The sequence below is a fragment of the Priapulus caudatus genome, unplaced genomic scaffold (assembly GCF_000485595.1).
Source record: "Priapulus caudatus unplaced genomic scaffold, Priapulus_caudatus-5.0.1 Scaffold1378, whole genome shotgun sequence".
Taxonomy (NCBI): domain Eukaryota; kingdom Metazoa; phylum Priapulida; class Priapulimorpha; order Priapulimorphida; family Priapulidae; genus Priapulus; species Priapulus caudatus.
Window position 1 is genome coordinate 25,109 of NW_014578439.1, and position 16,698 is coordinate 41,806.

Below are 16,698 nucleotides of genomic sequence, written 5' to 3' on the forward strand. Positions count from 1 at the left end.
GACAGTGGCCAATGCAGGATTTCGAGGAGGGTAGTAAGAAACATGCGGGGGTATGCGGGTCCTCCCCCAGAAAATTTTGAATCCCCCATTTTCCTCCTGAAAGTAGGGGGGGATGATTGTACACGCCATCCCCCCCACGTCAATAAGTGGGGGGGATGCATCCCCCCATCCCCCCGCTATCTACGCCCCTGATGACAGCGATCACGTGATTCCCACCGGTTGTATAAAGGAAACCTGTGGGATGATGTGTGGCTTGTCATGTGATGTGCGTGACATTAAACATGACTTGATCACGCTTCTCTCGTGATGCATAATGGGAAAGTAGAAATCCCTACCCGTGCTGAGTTTGTGGTATAAATACTGGGCTCTCATAAATACAATCTCCCAGTAAGACGCTCAGCCCGGTCCAGCCCAGCCCAGGGTGGGGCGATCGGGATCGACCGAGACGGGTCAAGCCAGCATTGCGGCCACAAGCAGAAACACCTCATACCAAGGTAATCATACCAGTATCTAGTTAATACTAGAGTAGCTCATGGTGGTTTAGTATGCAAATTTATGTCCAGACCTAAACTCTTCAAGAATCCACTAATTGAAGGTCCAGGAAGAATATTTGGTTGGTAACACATTTCCCACTAACGGCGAAATATCTTTTTGGGCCACGCCCTTTTCGAGCGAAGTAGTACCATCCACCGTGACTGTATCTACAGAACCGTTGGACCTAGAAGGTTGCCCGACCACTCAAAATGTGCGCAATAGCCACATTATGGGGGGTCAGTAATACATTTTCATAGCCAAAAGTCAATGGTTTTTAAGATAATTGCATGTTACGTACTACATTTATTTGGATTTCGACACTTTTTGCCTTTACTACAGCCACAAAACGTCACACATTTTATGTTCCTTTCTCTGCAAGTGCACGTTTTGGTACTCATACATGATGTTGGTCATTTGCATGGAGGAGGCAGGTCATCGGGCCTGCACGATACTGGCAGTATCACTGGTGTTATGCCAACATCCGTTGCTTCATATCCATACTGGAGTGGATCTGGTTTGGTGACTGCAGGAGTTGGGGCTTGCAACCACATCTTACACTGCAGATATGCTCGCTTTATGTGTTCTCGTAGCGTTGATGAACAGCACACAAGTTGGCTGAAGTCCAGTTCTTTCTTGGAGTTGCGGTACTGCTCTTATCGATATTCATCGAAAGTGGAACAGTCTGTCTTCTTTAATCCAGACACAAGGAACTTTTCAGCATTGCTTGTTATCTGTGGTGACAGTTCTTCTACACCAAACCCTTCCAGTAGGGAGAGATCCATGGATGATTTCAGGCCAGACAGCTTTGGACCCACCTTGCTGGTACTGTCGCAACCGCTGAGAGCATGAATAGCTGGGAGACACGACACCAAACCGTTGTCCAGTTGATCAACCAACAGCTGGACTGGTACAGTTTTCTTTGTTTTCCGGTTACCAAGCTTCACGTACAGCTTTTGTAGTTGCCAGGTTTTGTTGAAGTGGAAGATGAGGTTGACAAAGACATCTGTGTCAGGTGAGTCAACCAAGACTGATTGAACCCCGTGTTTCACAACACCATCATTAATATGGACCATGATTCTGTCGTCAGCTTCTTCTTGGTTGCTTGAGAGCTCTGCGATCTGTGTTTTAGTGCCAGCTAACAATTTCCTGCATTCACCCTCATATATACTCCTCCAAAGAAGATCACCTTGTCCGACTCGACATTCTGCAGCATCCACTTGAAGACATACTCCTGCAACCGAACTTTGTTCAACATTGAGCTCCAGAACATATCAAGATCGACAGGGAGTTTCTGATTGTCAGACCTAATGGTGATAGTGATTTGTTATGAAGAACTTCTCTGTGCCCGTTCCATTTGCTTGATTGATGATTTTTGATAAACATAAAAAATAATGTCTATTCTTGTGGACTCGGAGCCTGTAGCAAGAATGCTGTTGGAAAGACTCTCAGCCAATTCCCCGAATGTGTGAAGGCTCATCTCTTTCATCTGTAGTTTACACACAAGTGCCATAAAGTCCACTATTGTTATTTGAGCGTCACTCTTTACATTCCTCGTCTCCTGTGGAAGTTGACTGACAAGTTCCCTGGCTAAGGAGGCTTTATCTGGCTTCTTCAATTTGATGCCATCTTTACATTCAGTGGTGAGGAACTGGGATGTGCTGGTCAATTCATACTTCAGTAGTTCTAGCATGCTGTACCCTCTTTCTCTAGCATAGTCAATGTACCTAATCGTTTCTGCAGCATCCTTTTTCGCCATTGATTTCTTCGCTGTGGACGGAGTAGAAGTACGTTTCACGAAAACAGTCTTGCGGTTGGTAGCGATTGTATCATGTAGGTGCTTCTCCTTATCCTGAAATCTGGTTTCAACAAACTCTTGATAACTCTTCTCACCAATTTCTAGGCATTCAAGTAAATCGTCAACAACCTCCTGGGGTATGTCAACTCCAGTAGAGATGTTCTGAAGTCTAATTTCAGCGCCGAACGGATTGTTGATGGATTTTATGTAATCCAGAAGCATATTCGCACAAACATGGCCAATCTTCGTAGAACTTGGATTGAACTCATGGTGTAGGCTCAGTTCACTGTCATCTTTGTCTCCCAATTTACACCATTCCAGCAGCTGTGCCACATGAAGATCTTTCTCATGCTTTTGGAGATTCCATAATGCTACTGCTTTTTTCTGTCTAGTCATCCCAATAATACCTCCAGCAACCTTGGCGGGTTCTTGAGTGCCATGTCAAATCCTACTGCACTGCCTTGTCGGAGAGTGTGGTACATCACCAATCCACCATCTGTAAAGCATATGTAGATACCCGGGAACTTCCTTTGTATGTCCAGGCAATCTTCAAGGGACAGCGTACCCCATCTGCTATAGCTTGTCCAGCCAAACCCGAAGGACAAAGGCATGCACCTCCGCACAGCTGAAACGAAAAGATGCCAATCGCCTTGCCGAATAGAGTGTGTAAGATCTCTCAGGATAGGATACAGCTCATCCAGAAACAAGCTCCAGTACCTCCCATTCTCATTACAGGCCGTTTCTTTCTATTTTGTGAACGACTTCTTCAAGTCTGCATGTAAGATCTTGCTTTCTTCTCAAATCTCTCTGAACTCTGTACGGTCAACATCTAACGCTTGCTGCATCTTAGTTTCCATGGTCTCTATTTGCTGGTCTAATTCACAACTAGTACTGTCCTGGTCAGGTTGAAACTTCTCAAACATAAGAACTGTCATCACCTCTGATACAAGACTGATTGCCTCCTTGCCTTTGCAATAGTGACCTGCAGTCCTGACACTATTCTCTACAACAAGCTTGCCAAAGGCTTCAGTCTCAATCAAAGCCAGATCAATACCGATACAGCCTAAAAACTTCCCAAGGCAAGCGATGATAATCTTCTCCATGTGAAATGGTCCCATTCCAAGGAATATGTTACCAAACTGATCTGGCTTCAACAGCTGGATTTCTTTGGCGATTGCATACACCCTTTCATCAGACCAGAATGCCTCTAACATGGCATTCTTTTGCTTCAAGACATCCTGAAAGTTAATCATGGATGTAAATATTGTGTCCATTTCGGTTGCGACATATGGAAGGATGGGTACAAATGCCGTCTTTGTAACATCAAACTTCAGTGGATCCTGGAGTGCACTCATTGTTGCTGTGAAGCTAGGAAAAGAGCCCTCCTCGCGATCTGTGTACTTCTGTAGGATTAGGGTTAGGGTTTCAGTAACGGTTAACAATAGGAACAGGAACAGTTATGAATAATTGTAGTGCGTAACATGCAGAAATCGGTTTTTGGCAATTATATTAAAAACCATTGACTTTTGGATATGAAAATGTATTACTGACCCCCCATAGGTCCAACGGTTTTGTAGATACAGTTACGGTGGACGGTAGTACTTCGCTCGAAAAGGGCGTGGCCCAAAAAGATATTTCGCCGTCAGTGGGAAATGTGTTACCAACCAAATATTGTTCCTGGACCTTCAATTAGTGGATTCTGGAAGAGTTTAGGTCTGGACATAAATTTGCATACTAAACCACCATGAGCTACTAGAGTATTAACCTCTGCACAGGGCAAGCAACTCACTACAGAGTGTTATCTAGTACTGTTTGGCTGCTCAGATCATTGTGTATATTTCTGCAACCCAGCAATAACGCTGTGTGAAATTTTTGGCACCATCTTTTTTTAGTCTGTTGACTACGGCCGAATAAAAGCCCCCGTGCCTATTCTCGGCGTAAACACTTTTATCAGCTTGTTCTGGTTTTACGTGTTGCTATTTCTTGTGTTGACACCTACACTACAATTCAGTGGTAAAACCTTAATTCGTCCTCACATCTAGACGTAAAATCGTCACACACAAAAACACGCACGGATATAATATATCAAGAGCGTATAAAGAAGGAGAGCGTACAACGGTGAAATGCTAAAACCAGGCATTAATAAACGGCGAAAATACCAGATTTTACCGCTTATTATCTCAGAGTAGGGGTATCGTAGGGAAATTCGGTTTGTTTTATATTAACAAGGTAGGTCAGCTGATCAAGAATAATGCAAAGAATCGTCAAAATAAAATGGGAAAAGTTTATTAATTCGACTAATACTGCAACATGGTTTCAGTATTTTACCGTTGTACGCTCTCCTTCTTTATACGCTTTTGATATATTATATCCGTGTGTGTTTTTGTGTGTGCGCGGGCGTGTGTACGTTTGTTAAATTGACTAATTTTACTCGTTCCTACGCCTGTTTGCCTACATTCTAAACAGTACAAGAATACTCCAACACTTTGATATTTTTTTTGTGTCACGACAATTAAAATATATTTAATATTATTATAATTTATTCAATTATAATTCATGCATCTTCGTGTGAACACTATAACGCTATCTCAACGAGTTGCAGAGAGATTATTTAATGGAGTCATTATAAATTATTGAAAGTGATAGTACGTTGGTAGCGTTACTGATAGTATATTAACAAGGAAGGACTGAACTCTAAGTATGAACACATTTTACTGATATACTTGATTAATTTTACTCGTTTTCACACCTCCTTGGCGAAACCTTAAACAATACAACAGTATGACGCATAAAATATAAACATCTGCGAAACCATATCTGCTCGCATGTGTGGGCGTACCTGTGGGGAACGCAGTAACTGTATTACCACGGCGAAAATACACGTTTTTAAAAGTGTGTAGATTTATAATGCAGCCGCTTTTACACTGAGAACATACATGTGCTTTATTGCAATTGAAATATACTAGTTTTTAAGGTGCAGCAAATGCGAATATGTTTTTTAACGCTATGATGAAAACCACACGTGTGAACAAATCTAATAGCTCTATTATTATTCTATATATATTATTTTCTATTATAGCTCAATTATTATAATAGCGATTATTTCGAGTTTTTTTTAGCGTTTTTTAGTGTTTATTCTTACTCTCATGATGCCTACCGTTGTTGCTTGAGTAACAGTAATTGTTTCAAATAACAATAAAATGTCTTGGAACCTCATGCAAAGACAAAATCATGCACGATTACAATTTTGCGTTCTCTTGTTGATTTTCACTGTCATGTCTCGTACTTTCTCGCGGTACCGCGAGACGTCAACAAGGGTGCAGTAATGCAAAAATTGCACCGGAGATAGTTTTGGTCAGATGTAAACACACAGGTGCATAGTAATTAGTAGCGTAACAGTACTAACACAAATAGGAGTGTAAGTTTTAACCTCATAAATATTAGTCTTCAAAAGTTGTTTGATTTGTGCTCACCCGCTCACACACTTTCCGCTGCGCCTCGTTGCGTACGGCCAGCGAGAATACTTATCACACACAAATAGATGCCTCTTTGTTTTAATTATGTTTGCTTGTCTGAGACGCCATTTGTGATTTTTGAAAGTCCGGACTCGAAAAAATGTATTGCTGGTATGATGTGGTCAAATCAATTTTTCTATGCTATAACTGCATAAAATATTAGTGTTTTGAATGTTGGTGGAATCAGTGATATTTTCGCTGTCAGATGAGACTATATTCAGCTATATTTAGTTTTTCTGATCAAAATTCTCGCAATAATCGTTTTAAGTGCGCATATAACGCGCGTTCGTTTCTTAGTACTTAATTTCTTGACATTTTTAACGCGCTACCCTCCACCCGCTTGATAATAGCTAGGTTGGTCAATCATATCAATTCTGGCGAATCAAATTACGCGTACGCAGTACAAAGCAGCAAGTGTATGGTTGGCCATCGTACTCAGAAATAATAATTTTTACTGCGGTAATGCGTAATCACATGAATGACTAGGAAATAGCACAGCTCTGTCCCTAAACACTCCCATATTACTATATTAGTATATTATATTAAACTAGATTGTTTCTTTATTTGACTTAAAATTTTCACTTAGTTTTAGGTGTGACAGCACTTGTTTGGTTCAACGATCTGATTGGGGCGTTGTGAGTTGATGCTGACGCGAACACGCAGAACTATATAAATACAAGGGTGCGTAAATGAATTGATAGTTTGCAACCTGCGAGTCCTAGTAGAAGGTTTTAGCTTTTGGCTAAGCGTGACAACACGTTTCAGATCTTTGTCAACAATTTCTATTTAAGACGAGAATATATAGCAGAAACGGTGTGAAATTCTGACCCATGTTTCGTCATCAAGCGAAACAATCTGACTGACTAATCAATAATCTACACGCCACGCAGACTTCTTCAAACAGCAGAGAGATTTCAGTTGGACCTAAACAATCCGTGTTTCCTAGCGTGCCCAAAAACCTCTTCAAAACGAGAAGCAAGGAACGACAAAAACGAAAAAGGAATTAATATCAACAACGATGAATGGAACCCGATTTGACAACGACAGCAACCAGATAGGTAGTCAGGAGGATGGTGAAGATGGATACGCTCTTAGCAACGTGTATTTCTACCAAACACCAACGTTCGCTAAAGTGCTGCTGTTAATGTTGTTTGCGACGACCAGTGCAGTCACACTGGTGGGAAACGGTCTCGTGATTATTATCATAGCAAAGATTCGCCGACTGCAAATACCAGCAAACCTCACGATCGTTAATTGGGCCTGTTATGACTTCATAATGGGACTCACACCAATCGCAGCCTTTATTCCTCATCAAACAAGGCTTCGTTGCGCGGCTTTCGTGGTCTACTCAGTGTAGCGTTTCGTGCTTCCCGGCGACACCTGATGGCGCCACCGGTCAACACCTGATGGCGCCACCGGTCAACACCTAAATGGCTAGCACACAATCTTAGGTATATCACTCACCCGTTGTGCCGGCCGTGATCGTCGCCTCTTGCTAGCCACTCGAGCGCTTTTGAAGCTACGGCGCTCCCGCAATAACCTGTTCTGCCATGTTCCGTATCGGTGCGTCGGAGAGTTAGTCAACCATGCCAGACGAGGGACGACACACACCACAGACACTACAACGGGGTAACCCCACCCCTGCCTGCCGGCCTTATACGTTACGTTGAATAACCAGTGCACACCTCGGGTAAGCACAGAGGTTAAACAAGTAGAATAAACTACGAACGCAGCCGGGCATAGGCCTACAGTAACCGGCGGCCTCTCCTCTCGTGCAGCCGTGCACGAGAGTTAATACTTCTCAATACCCGTACTCTAGCCTAGGAATATTAAACCAACCTGTTTAATATTGACTACTAGTAGTACTGTATTATTTACTCACCCCACAACGACAAGGACAATACGACAGTGCCTACTCACCAATTAACCGACGCGCCTGTCTCTCTCACCCATGAGGCAAGGCACACGCCAAACGACCGTGACCATGATACAGTACCTCGGGTTCTCGTATGCTAACTGTCACCATACCCGCCACACACACAGCTCACAGGCCACTCTACAGCATGCATACGCACGGAGTAGACATGGCTACACATACTAACTGACGAGTCCTCCCTCACTCGGCTACCGGGACGAACTGCAACACTAGTCCTCCCTCAACCGATTCCCGCGTAGAACTCATACCGTGTCTCTCGACACGTCACTGGCCTAGCTGTTTACACGGCCAGCGCCACTCACGGCCGCTGGAGGGGGTGGCTAACCCAACATGGCTGCCCCCATGCAGGGACTCGACTATATCTACATCGTTAATTGATGAGCTGGCAAAACAACACGAAAACGCACACTAATAAACAGCAAACATCACAAATAATTATACAGTCACAAACACAGATCACCCACACTCCGGTTCCCAGGGAGCCACCCTGTTAGGAACCGAGGCGATCGCCGTCCACCGCTACACCCCTCCCGCCTTCAAAGATCGACCGCCAGGTCGATCCCAAAGAACATACTAGTGCATGCCGACCGCCCATCCGACGCGGACGCGAGACCTTGCTGATCTATCTCGGTGCTGGCTTGTCGCTCCTTCCTGCCTTCTCGCTCGATCGCCGCCACTGCCTGCCTTGAGCCGTCGCGCTGCATTGCGCGGCGACGCCTTCTCAACAGGGCACGCGGGACGTCGCCATCACTGTCAGGGGGAATAATAAGTCACTCCTCACGAATGGGCCATCTCCAGCCCACCCATCGTCAGAGCTCCATCGCCTCCGGTGCAAGCTCCTCCCTCCGGCTGCGTCTCCTTCGTTCTGCCTAATAATGAGCAACTCACACGCACATTTCTGTAATCACAACAGGCCTTCCCCTACCAATCCTGAAATTTGTCGGAGTTTACAACCACACCCTCGACCATCACAGTTATGCGCGATTCCGGAGTTATCAAGGCATAATTCCGGAATCCGTCTTCAAACTCCGACACTGAATGGGGGAAGTACACCCAATTCCGTTCTGACAAGGGCTAATAATCATGCAATGCCCGTGGCGTGAGATTACGCGGTTACCAGCCGGCTCGAGAACCCACGTGACGCAACTACATGGTATGGCTCCCTAAACAGAACCGACCATCAGTGCTGGTTGCGATGCATTCCACAAACCTTAGGGGGGGGGTGCCGCTTGGCACAGACACGGATTCGTGCCCAGTATTGAAACCCTGCACTCGTCCCTACCCGCAAATGGCAGGCCCCGTGCCCCCTATATCCCGATTAACCCCAGCGTCAGGGAACTCCAGGCGCCCCTACAAGTTCTCCCGAAACAAGCTAACGCGCGACGAGCAACTGTCATCCTGGCCCCCCACGGAGCTCAGAATGCCCAGTGCGCCTGAGCCCTAGCGGCTCAAACGCCACCTGCAGAACCAGCCGGCCTCGGCCTACACCACTACCAAGCGCTCAACAAGGTGAGGTTGAGTATTATCAGGAAAATACCCTGGAGCAGGGGAACTCACCTGGATATGATCAGGTCATCCATAAATTCCAGACCCGCAGACCGAAAATACCGCAACCCGGCCGTACAGCACAGCATAGCCTCCCCGAAATCACTATGCAGCCTGAAACACTCGGGCTGAACATAACCCAGAGAATAATCTACCGAGACAGTGGTGACACACACACATCAGGGTTACCTTACCGCACCAAGAATCACCATGGCACGATAACATTATCCGAACTACAGACTGCATGGAATAGTTACCCACCATGGCAAGAGAATAGACTGATAGAAAGCGAATTAGCTAGCATTCTACGAATCAACAGTCACCCCTCGGCTCTGACAACCACCTACTACGGGACGCCATAACCGTATACACGGAGGTTCACTAATCTCTTACCCGGTGTACGTTGCACCGGAGTAGGTCTCACAAACCCACCCGTGCCCTGGTGAGAAGCGTGCCGCGCGCATGCAGCGACGCTCAGGCAGCATGCGCGCGTCGCACGAGAAGGCACGGAGGAGCGACAAGCCAGCACCGAGATAGATCCAGGCTGGTCTCCTCCGCGTCGGGTGCCGCCGTGCACCGCTAGGTATGTTTTGGGATCGACCTGGCGGTCGATCTTAAACGGGGAGGAGTGTAGCGGTGGCACCGGACCCTCGGGTTCTAGCAGGGTGGGCCCTGGGAACCAGAGTGTGGTGATCTGTGTTTGTGACTGTATAATTATTTGTGATGTCTGCTGTTTCATTAGTGGCGTTTTCGTTGTTGTTTGCCCCGCTCATCAATTAACCATGTAGATAGTCGGAGTCCCTGCATGCGGGCAGCCATGTTGGGTTATGTCACCCCTCAGCGGCCGTGAGTGGCGCTGGCCGTTGTAAACAGCCTGAGGCCAGTGACGTGTCGGACACGCCGTATGAGTTCTACGCAGGAATCGGTTGAGGGAGGACTAGTGTTGCAGTTCGTCCCGGTAGCCGAGTGAGGGAGGACTCGTCAGTTAGTATGTGAGCCACGTCTACTCCGTGCTATGCATGCTGTAGAGTGCCTCGTGAGCTGTGTGTGTGGCGAGATGGTACAGTAGCATACGAGTACCCGAGGTACTGTATCATGGTCACGTGCGTTTGGCGTGTGCCTTGGCCTCATGGGTGAGAGATACAGCGCATCGCGTTAATTGGTGAGTAGGCACTGTCGTGATTGTCTTGTCGTTGTTGGGTGAGTAAATAAACAGTACTATTAGTAGTCAATATTAAAACACGGTGTTTAATATTCCTAGGCTAGAGTACGGGTATTGAGAGAAGTATTAACTCTCGCTGCACGGCTGCCACGAGAGCAGAGGCCGCCGTTACTGTAGGCCTATGCCCGCTGCGTTCGTAGTTTATTCTACTTGTTTAACCTCTGTGCTTACCCGAGGTGTGCACTGGTTATTCAACGTAACATATAAGGCCGGCAGGCAGGGGTGGGGTTACCCCGTTTGAGTGTCTGTGGTTGTGTCGTCCCTCGTCTGGCATGGTTGACTAACTCTACGACCCACTGAACCGGGAACACGCAGAACAGGGTTATGCGGAGCGCCGTAGCTTCAAAAGCACTCAGGTGGCTAGCGGGAGGCGACGATCACGGCCGGCACCACGGGTGAGCAGTGTTACCACTCTGAAAAATGGGGAAACCCCAGATCGACGCCCAAAACCCCAGAAAACCCCAGATCTCAAATAAACGGCATCAGCGCCACCTATCGGACATTATATGAATATATGCCTTTTATTTATTATTATACTATCTATTTAATAGAATTACATACTCATCTCACACAAAAACAACAAAATATAGGTCTAGATGTTACTAAGTTTTAGTATATAACTTTAAAGCATGTTAATGCTATGAAGACTAGTCAACAATATTAATAAAAATAAAAATAATATTAAATAAATAATATAATAATAAAAAATAAATATATAATATATATATATTATTATATTATATTTTTTTTTTCAATTTGTAAGGAAAACTTGGTCAGGGAACCGACTACTGGACAATAGACTGGGTGATAGACTGGGTTGGTCAGGGGAACAATAGACTGGTACCCGTCCTTTCTCACAAGCTCGATATAGGTCTATATATATCGATAGGGATATAGGCCCTATATCGAGCTTGTGAGAAGGGACGGTTACCGGTCTATACAGACAGGACAGACAGTTAGTATATTGTGACAGCAATGCAACGTCTGGTTCTGGTTCCGGTATGACTCGCCTTGAGCTCGGCAGGGCGGCGGGAACTAAATTATACTCTGCAGAAATTGAACTCCATGTTTCTAGAAAAAAACCCAGATTGCAAGTGAAAAACCCCAGAACCCCAGATTGAACTGAAAAACCCCAGATCTGTGGTAAAAACCCCAGGAGTGGTAACACTGCGGGTGAGTGATATACCTAAGATTGTGTGCTAGCCATTTAGGTGTTGACCGGTGGCGCCATCGGGTGTCGCCGGGAAGCACGAAACGCTACATCAGTCAGTGTTATTCACGGGAACGTGCTGGGCATCGGACGGTCTACGATCAACAGGTACGTGGCAATCGTATATTCGTTACGCTACAACCAGCTAATGACTGCTAAGCGCACCTGCATTCTCATAGGATTGTGCTTTCTGTACGGAATAGCCTCTGGTATTGCCAGAGCCATTGATGTAGCATATAGCTGGAACCCGCTCTCAACATGCAATATCGACCAAGAGATCACGTTCGGTTTCGCGGCTTTTTTGATCACTAACTATATTATATTATTTATCATCATGACTTACTGCTACATCATCATTGGCAAGATTGCTTGGGGTCACACGGTAAGAATGGCGACAGTAACAGCTGCTGATAGAGAGGAATTGTCAACTTTCGATGCTATAATAAAGAAGTCAAAGATCATGCTTGTTGTTGAGCTTTAATTTTGAAGTAAAAACAAAATGACATCTCACTGACTTTGATGTTTTACAACGGTAGGCGTTAGAGATAGAGCGTCAGTATAAGGATTAGGATAAAGGTCAGGGTTAGGGTTGGGGTTAGGGTTAGGGTTAGGGATAGGATTAGAGTCAGGGTTAGGGTTAGGGACAAAGTTAGCGATGGGATTAGTGTTAGCATTAGGGTTAGGGTTAGGGTCAGGGTTAGGATAAAGGTCAGGGTTAGGGTTAGGGTTAGGGTCAGGGTTAGGAATAGTATTAGGGTCAGGGTTAGGGTTAGGGTTGGAGAGATAGTATTAGAATCAGGGTTAAGGTTAGGGTAGGATAAAGGTCACGGTTAGAGTTACGGTTAAGATGAAGGTTATTGTTAGGGTAAGGGTTAGAGTTAGAGAGCTGTTTCTGCTCCGCTCTGAAGCGGGTGCACACTTTTTGAGTTAGTTCGTCCAAGTTATGTAAGAGAAATAAATCTGTGTTACGACCATTCGCACGTGTTCACCTGGTTGGTTTCTAAAGCAATGTGAGAGCTCACATATACCCCGTGTTTTTAGCAGAGGTGTCGCCGGCGTTCATATAGCGCTGAGTCAATTATTATAGAAAAACATCGCGGGCGATCGAATAATATCGTCCTGTTTGCTCGTATTATGCCCTATTACACCATACTAAACTAATATCAATTGTTGCCTAAGGCACCATATCCATATATAACTCTATATATTGCTATGTCATTGTGAGTTTGCCATCCACCGTGGCCCCTTAGTCGCAGATCTAACAACGTAGGGTGACATATTGGCTTTAAATTGTTTTCAGCGTTACAGGAAACGTGCGTTATGAGGCATCTCAACAGATGATGAAGTGTATCACGTTTTTGCTAAACGGAGTTTTTACGTACGTCTGTTAGAGCGATCATTACAGAGAAATATAATAAGAGATATATAATATATATATATATATATATATGTAACGAACTTCGGCTGCTATAGCCTCATATCCCCGCATCCCTATCGTCCTGTCGCGTGTCTCAGCATCCCAGGTCGATGTACAGCATCTCTGGTGGCTATGACAGCGATCAATTGATTCCCACCTGTTGTATGGAGGAAACCTGTGGGGTGATGTGTGGCTTGTCATGTGATGTGCGTGACATTAAACATGACTTGATCACGCTTCTCTCGTGATGCATGATGGGAAAGTAGTAATCCCTACCCGTGCTGAGCTTGTGGTATAAATACTGGGCTCAGCTCCCAGTAAGACGCTCAGCCCGGTCCAGCCCAGCCGAGGGCGGGGCGATCGGGATCGACCGAGACGGGTCAAGCCAGCATTGCGGCCACAAGCATGAGCTCCTCACCTTCACGGATCACGTAATCATACCAATATATAGTTAACCCCTGCACAGGGCAAACAACTCACAACAGGGTGTTATCTAGTCCTGTTTGGCTGTTCAGATCATTGTGTATATTTCTGCACCCCAGCGACAACGCTGTGTGGGATTTTGTGCACCACCTTTTAGTTCACCTTAGTCTGTTGACTAAGGCCGAATAAAAGCCCTTGGCCTATTCCCTGCGTGAACACTTTTATCAGCTTGTTCTGGTTTTACGTGTTGCTATTTCTTGTGTTGACACCTACACAACAATCCTGTGGTCGAACCGTCATTCGTCGTCATAACTAGACGTAAAATCGTTGCATATATATATATATATAATATATCCGTGTGTGTTATTGTGTGCGCGTGTGTGTGTGTATGCGTGCGTGTGTACGACTGTAAAATTGACCAATTTTACTCGTTCATACGCCTGTTTGCCTACATTCTAAACAGTACAAGAATACTCCAACACTTTGATATTGTTTTTTTTGTGTCACGGCAATTAAAATATATTTAATATTAATATAATTTATACAATTATAATTCATGCATCTTCGTATGAACACTATAACGCTATCTCAAGGCGTTGCAGAGAGATTATTTAATAGAGTCATTATAAATTATTGAAAGTGACAGTACGTTGGTAGCGTTACTGATAGAACTCTTAGTATGAACACATTTTACTGATATACTTGATTAATTTTACTCGTTTTCACACCTGCTTGGCGAAACCTTAAACAATACAACAGTATGACGCATAAAATTTAAACATCTGCGAAACCATATCTGCCCGCATGTGTGAGCGTGCCTGTGGGGAACGCAGTAACTGGACTACCACGGTGAAAATACACGTTTTTAAAAGTGTGTAGATTTATAATGCTGCCGCTTTTACACTAAGAACGCATATGTGCTTTACTGCAATTGAAATATACTAGTTTTTAAAGTGCAGCAAATGTGAATATGTGTTTTAACGCTATGATGAAAACCACACGTGTGAACGAATCTAATAGCTCTTTTAAGTGCGCATATAACGCGCGTTCGTTTCTTAGTACTTAAATTCTTGACATTTTCAACGCGCTACCCTTCACCCACTAGATAATAGGTTGGTCAATCATATTCAATTCTGGCGAATCAAATCACGCGTACGCAGTAAATAGCAGCAAGTGTATGGTTGGCCATCGTACTCAGAAATATACTGAATTTTAATGCGGTAATGCGTAATTACACGGATGACTAGGTAATGACAGTTCTGTCCCTACACACTTCCATATTACTATGTTAGTATATTATATTAAACTCGATTGTTTCTTTATTTGACTTAATATTTTCTCTTAGTTTTAGGTGAGACAGCACTTGTTTGGTTCAACGATCTGATTGGGGCGTTATGAGTTGATGCTCACGCGCACACGCAGAACTATATAAATACAAGGGTGCGTAAAAGCATTGATAGTTTGCAACCTGCCCGTCCTAGTAGAAGGTTCTAGCATTTGGCTAAGCGTGACAACACGTTTCAGATCTTTGTGCCCAATTTCTATTTAATACGAGAATATATAGCAGAAACGGTGTGAAATTCTGACCCTTGTTTCGTCATCAAGCGAAGACAATCTGACTGACTGATCAATAATCTACTCGCCACACAGACTTCTTCAAACAGCAGATAGATTTCAGTTGAACCCAAATAATTCGCGTTTCTTAGCGTGCCCAACAACCGCTTCAAAACGAGAATATATAGCAAGGAACGAGAAAACGAAGACGGTTTCAATATCAACAACGATGAATGGAACCCGATTTGACAACGACAGCAACCCGATAGGTAGTCAGGAAGATGGTGAAGATGGAAACGCTCTTAGCAACGTGTATTTCTACCAAACGCCAACGTTCGGTAAAGTGCTGATAGTATTGTTGTTTGCGACGACCAGTGCACTCACACTGGTAGGAAACGGTCTCGTTATTATCACCATAGCAAAGATTCGCCGACTGCAAATACCAGCGAACCTCACGATCGTTAATTTGGCCTGTTATGACTTCATAATGGGACTCACACCAATCGCAGCCTTTATTCCTCATCAAACAAGGCTTCGTTGCGTGTTGTTCCTGGTCTACGCAGTCAGTGTTATTCAAGCGACCGTGGTTGGCATCGGACTGTCTACGATCAACAGGTACGTGGCAATCGTACATCCGTTACGCTACAACCAGCTAATGACTGTTAAGCGCACCTGCATTCTCATGGGTTTGTGCTTTCTGTACGCACTAGCCTCTGGTATTGTTGCAGGCATTGATATAGCATATAGCTGGGGCCCGCTGTCAACGTGCAATTCCGACCAAGAGCTGACGTCCGGTTTCGTGGCCTTTCTGATCATTAACTATATTATATTATTTATCATCATGACTTACTGCTACATCATCATTGCCAAGATTGCTTGGGACCACACGGTAAGAATGGCGGCAGCAACAGCTGCAGAGAGAGAGGAATTGTCAACTTTCGATGCTATAATGAAGAAGTCAAAGATCATGCTTCTAGTTGTCGGCACATCGTTTACTCTTCTTATGCCGGACACGATACACATGATGCTGGTCCACAGCGTTGAAGCTTCCAAGCTTTCAGCGGCAGGGCTTCAAATACTCCGGAGGATTCGTTTGATTGGATATTTAATTAATTCATTGCTGAATCCATTCATTTACTTCTACAAGTACAAAGACTTTCGTCAAGCCGCAAAAGAACTGTTTGGCTGCAAGCCATCCAGCGTTGCACCGTTTTAACCGAGCATGGAGTAAAGCCCGAATATAAGGTAGCACTGTATCTCTTCAAAGAGAGACGGCCAATAACAGAATTTCAAATTTACAAGATAATCCGCATCTTAAAACCATATGACTGTTCTTACCCAGTTTCATTTTATGATAAGTCGATGTAATTAACCTGAGAGTAACTGTTATTTTGACAAGTTTTGATGTAGCGGTGTTTGTCAATTCCTCTGATGATCGCATAAAATACGACGACGTTATTCCAAGAACCGCGGTAATCGTGTATTCTTAATTTAATTAGGTGTGTTGTATAATGTTATTATATGGTATAATATAATAGCTATAACCG

At 44.5% G+C, this 16,698-nt stretch overlaps 1 protein-coding gene across 1 annotated transcript; it reads left to right on the plus strand.

Moving 5' to 3' along the window:
- Positions 1 to 15,380: 15,380 nt before the first annotated feature.
- Positions 15,381 to 16,367, plus strand: LOC106816441 (histamine H2 receptor-like). Its single transcript, XM_014821061.1, has one exon. It carries the CDS (start codon positions 15,381 to 15,383, stop codon positions 16,365 to 16,367), a length of 987 nt encoding a protein of 328 aa, XP_014676547.1.
- Positions 16,368 to 16,698: the final 331 nt, after the last annotated feature.

Bases quoted from the DNA above. Each gene is read 5' to 3' on its own strand.
- LOC106816441 (XM_014821061.1), top strand. From the start codon at position 15,381: ATGAATGGAACCCGATTTGACAACGACAGCAACCCGATAGGTAGTCAG.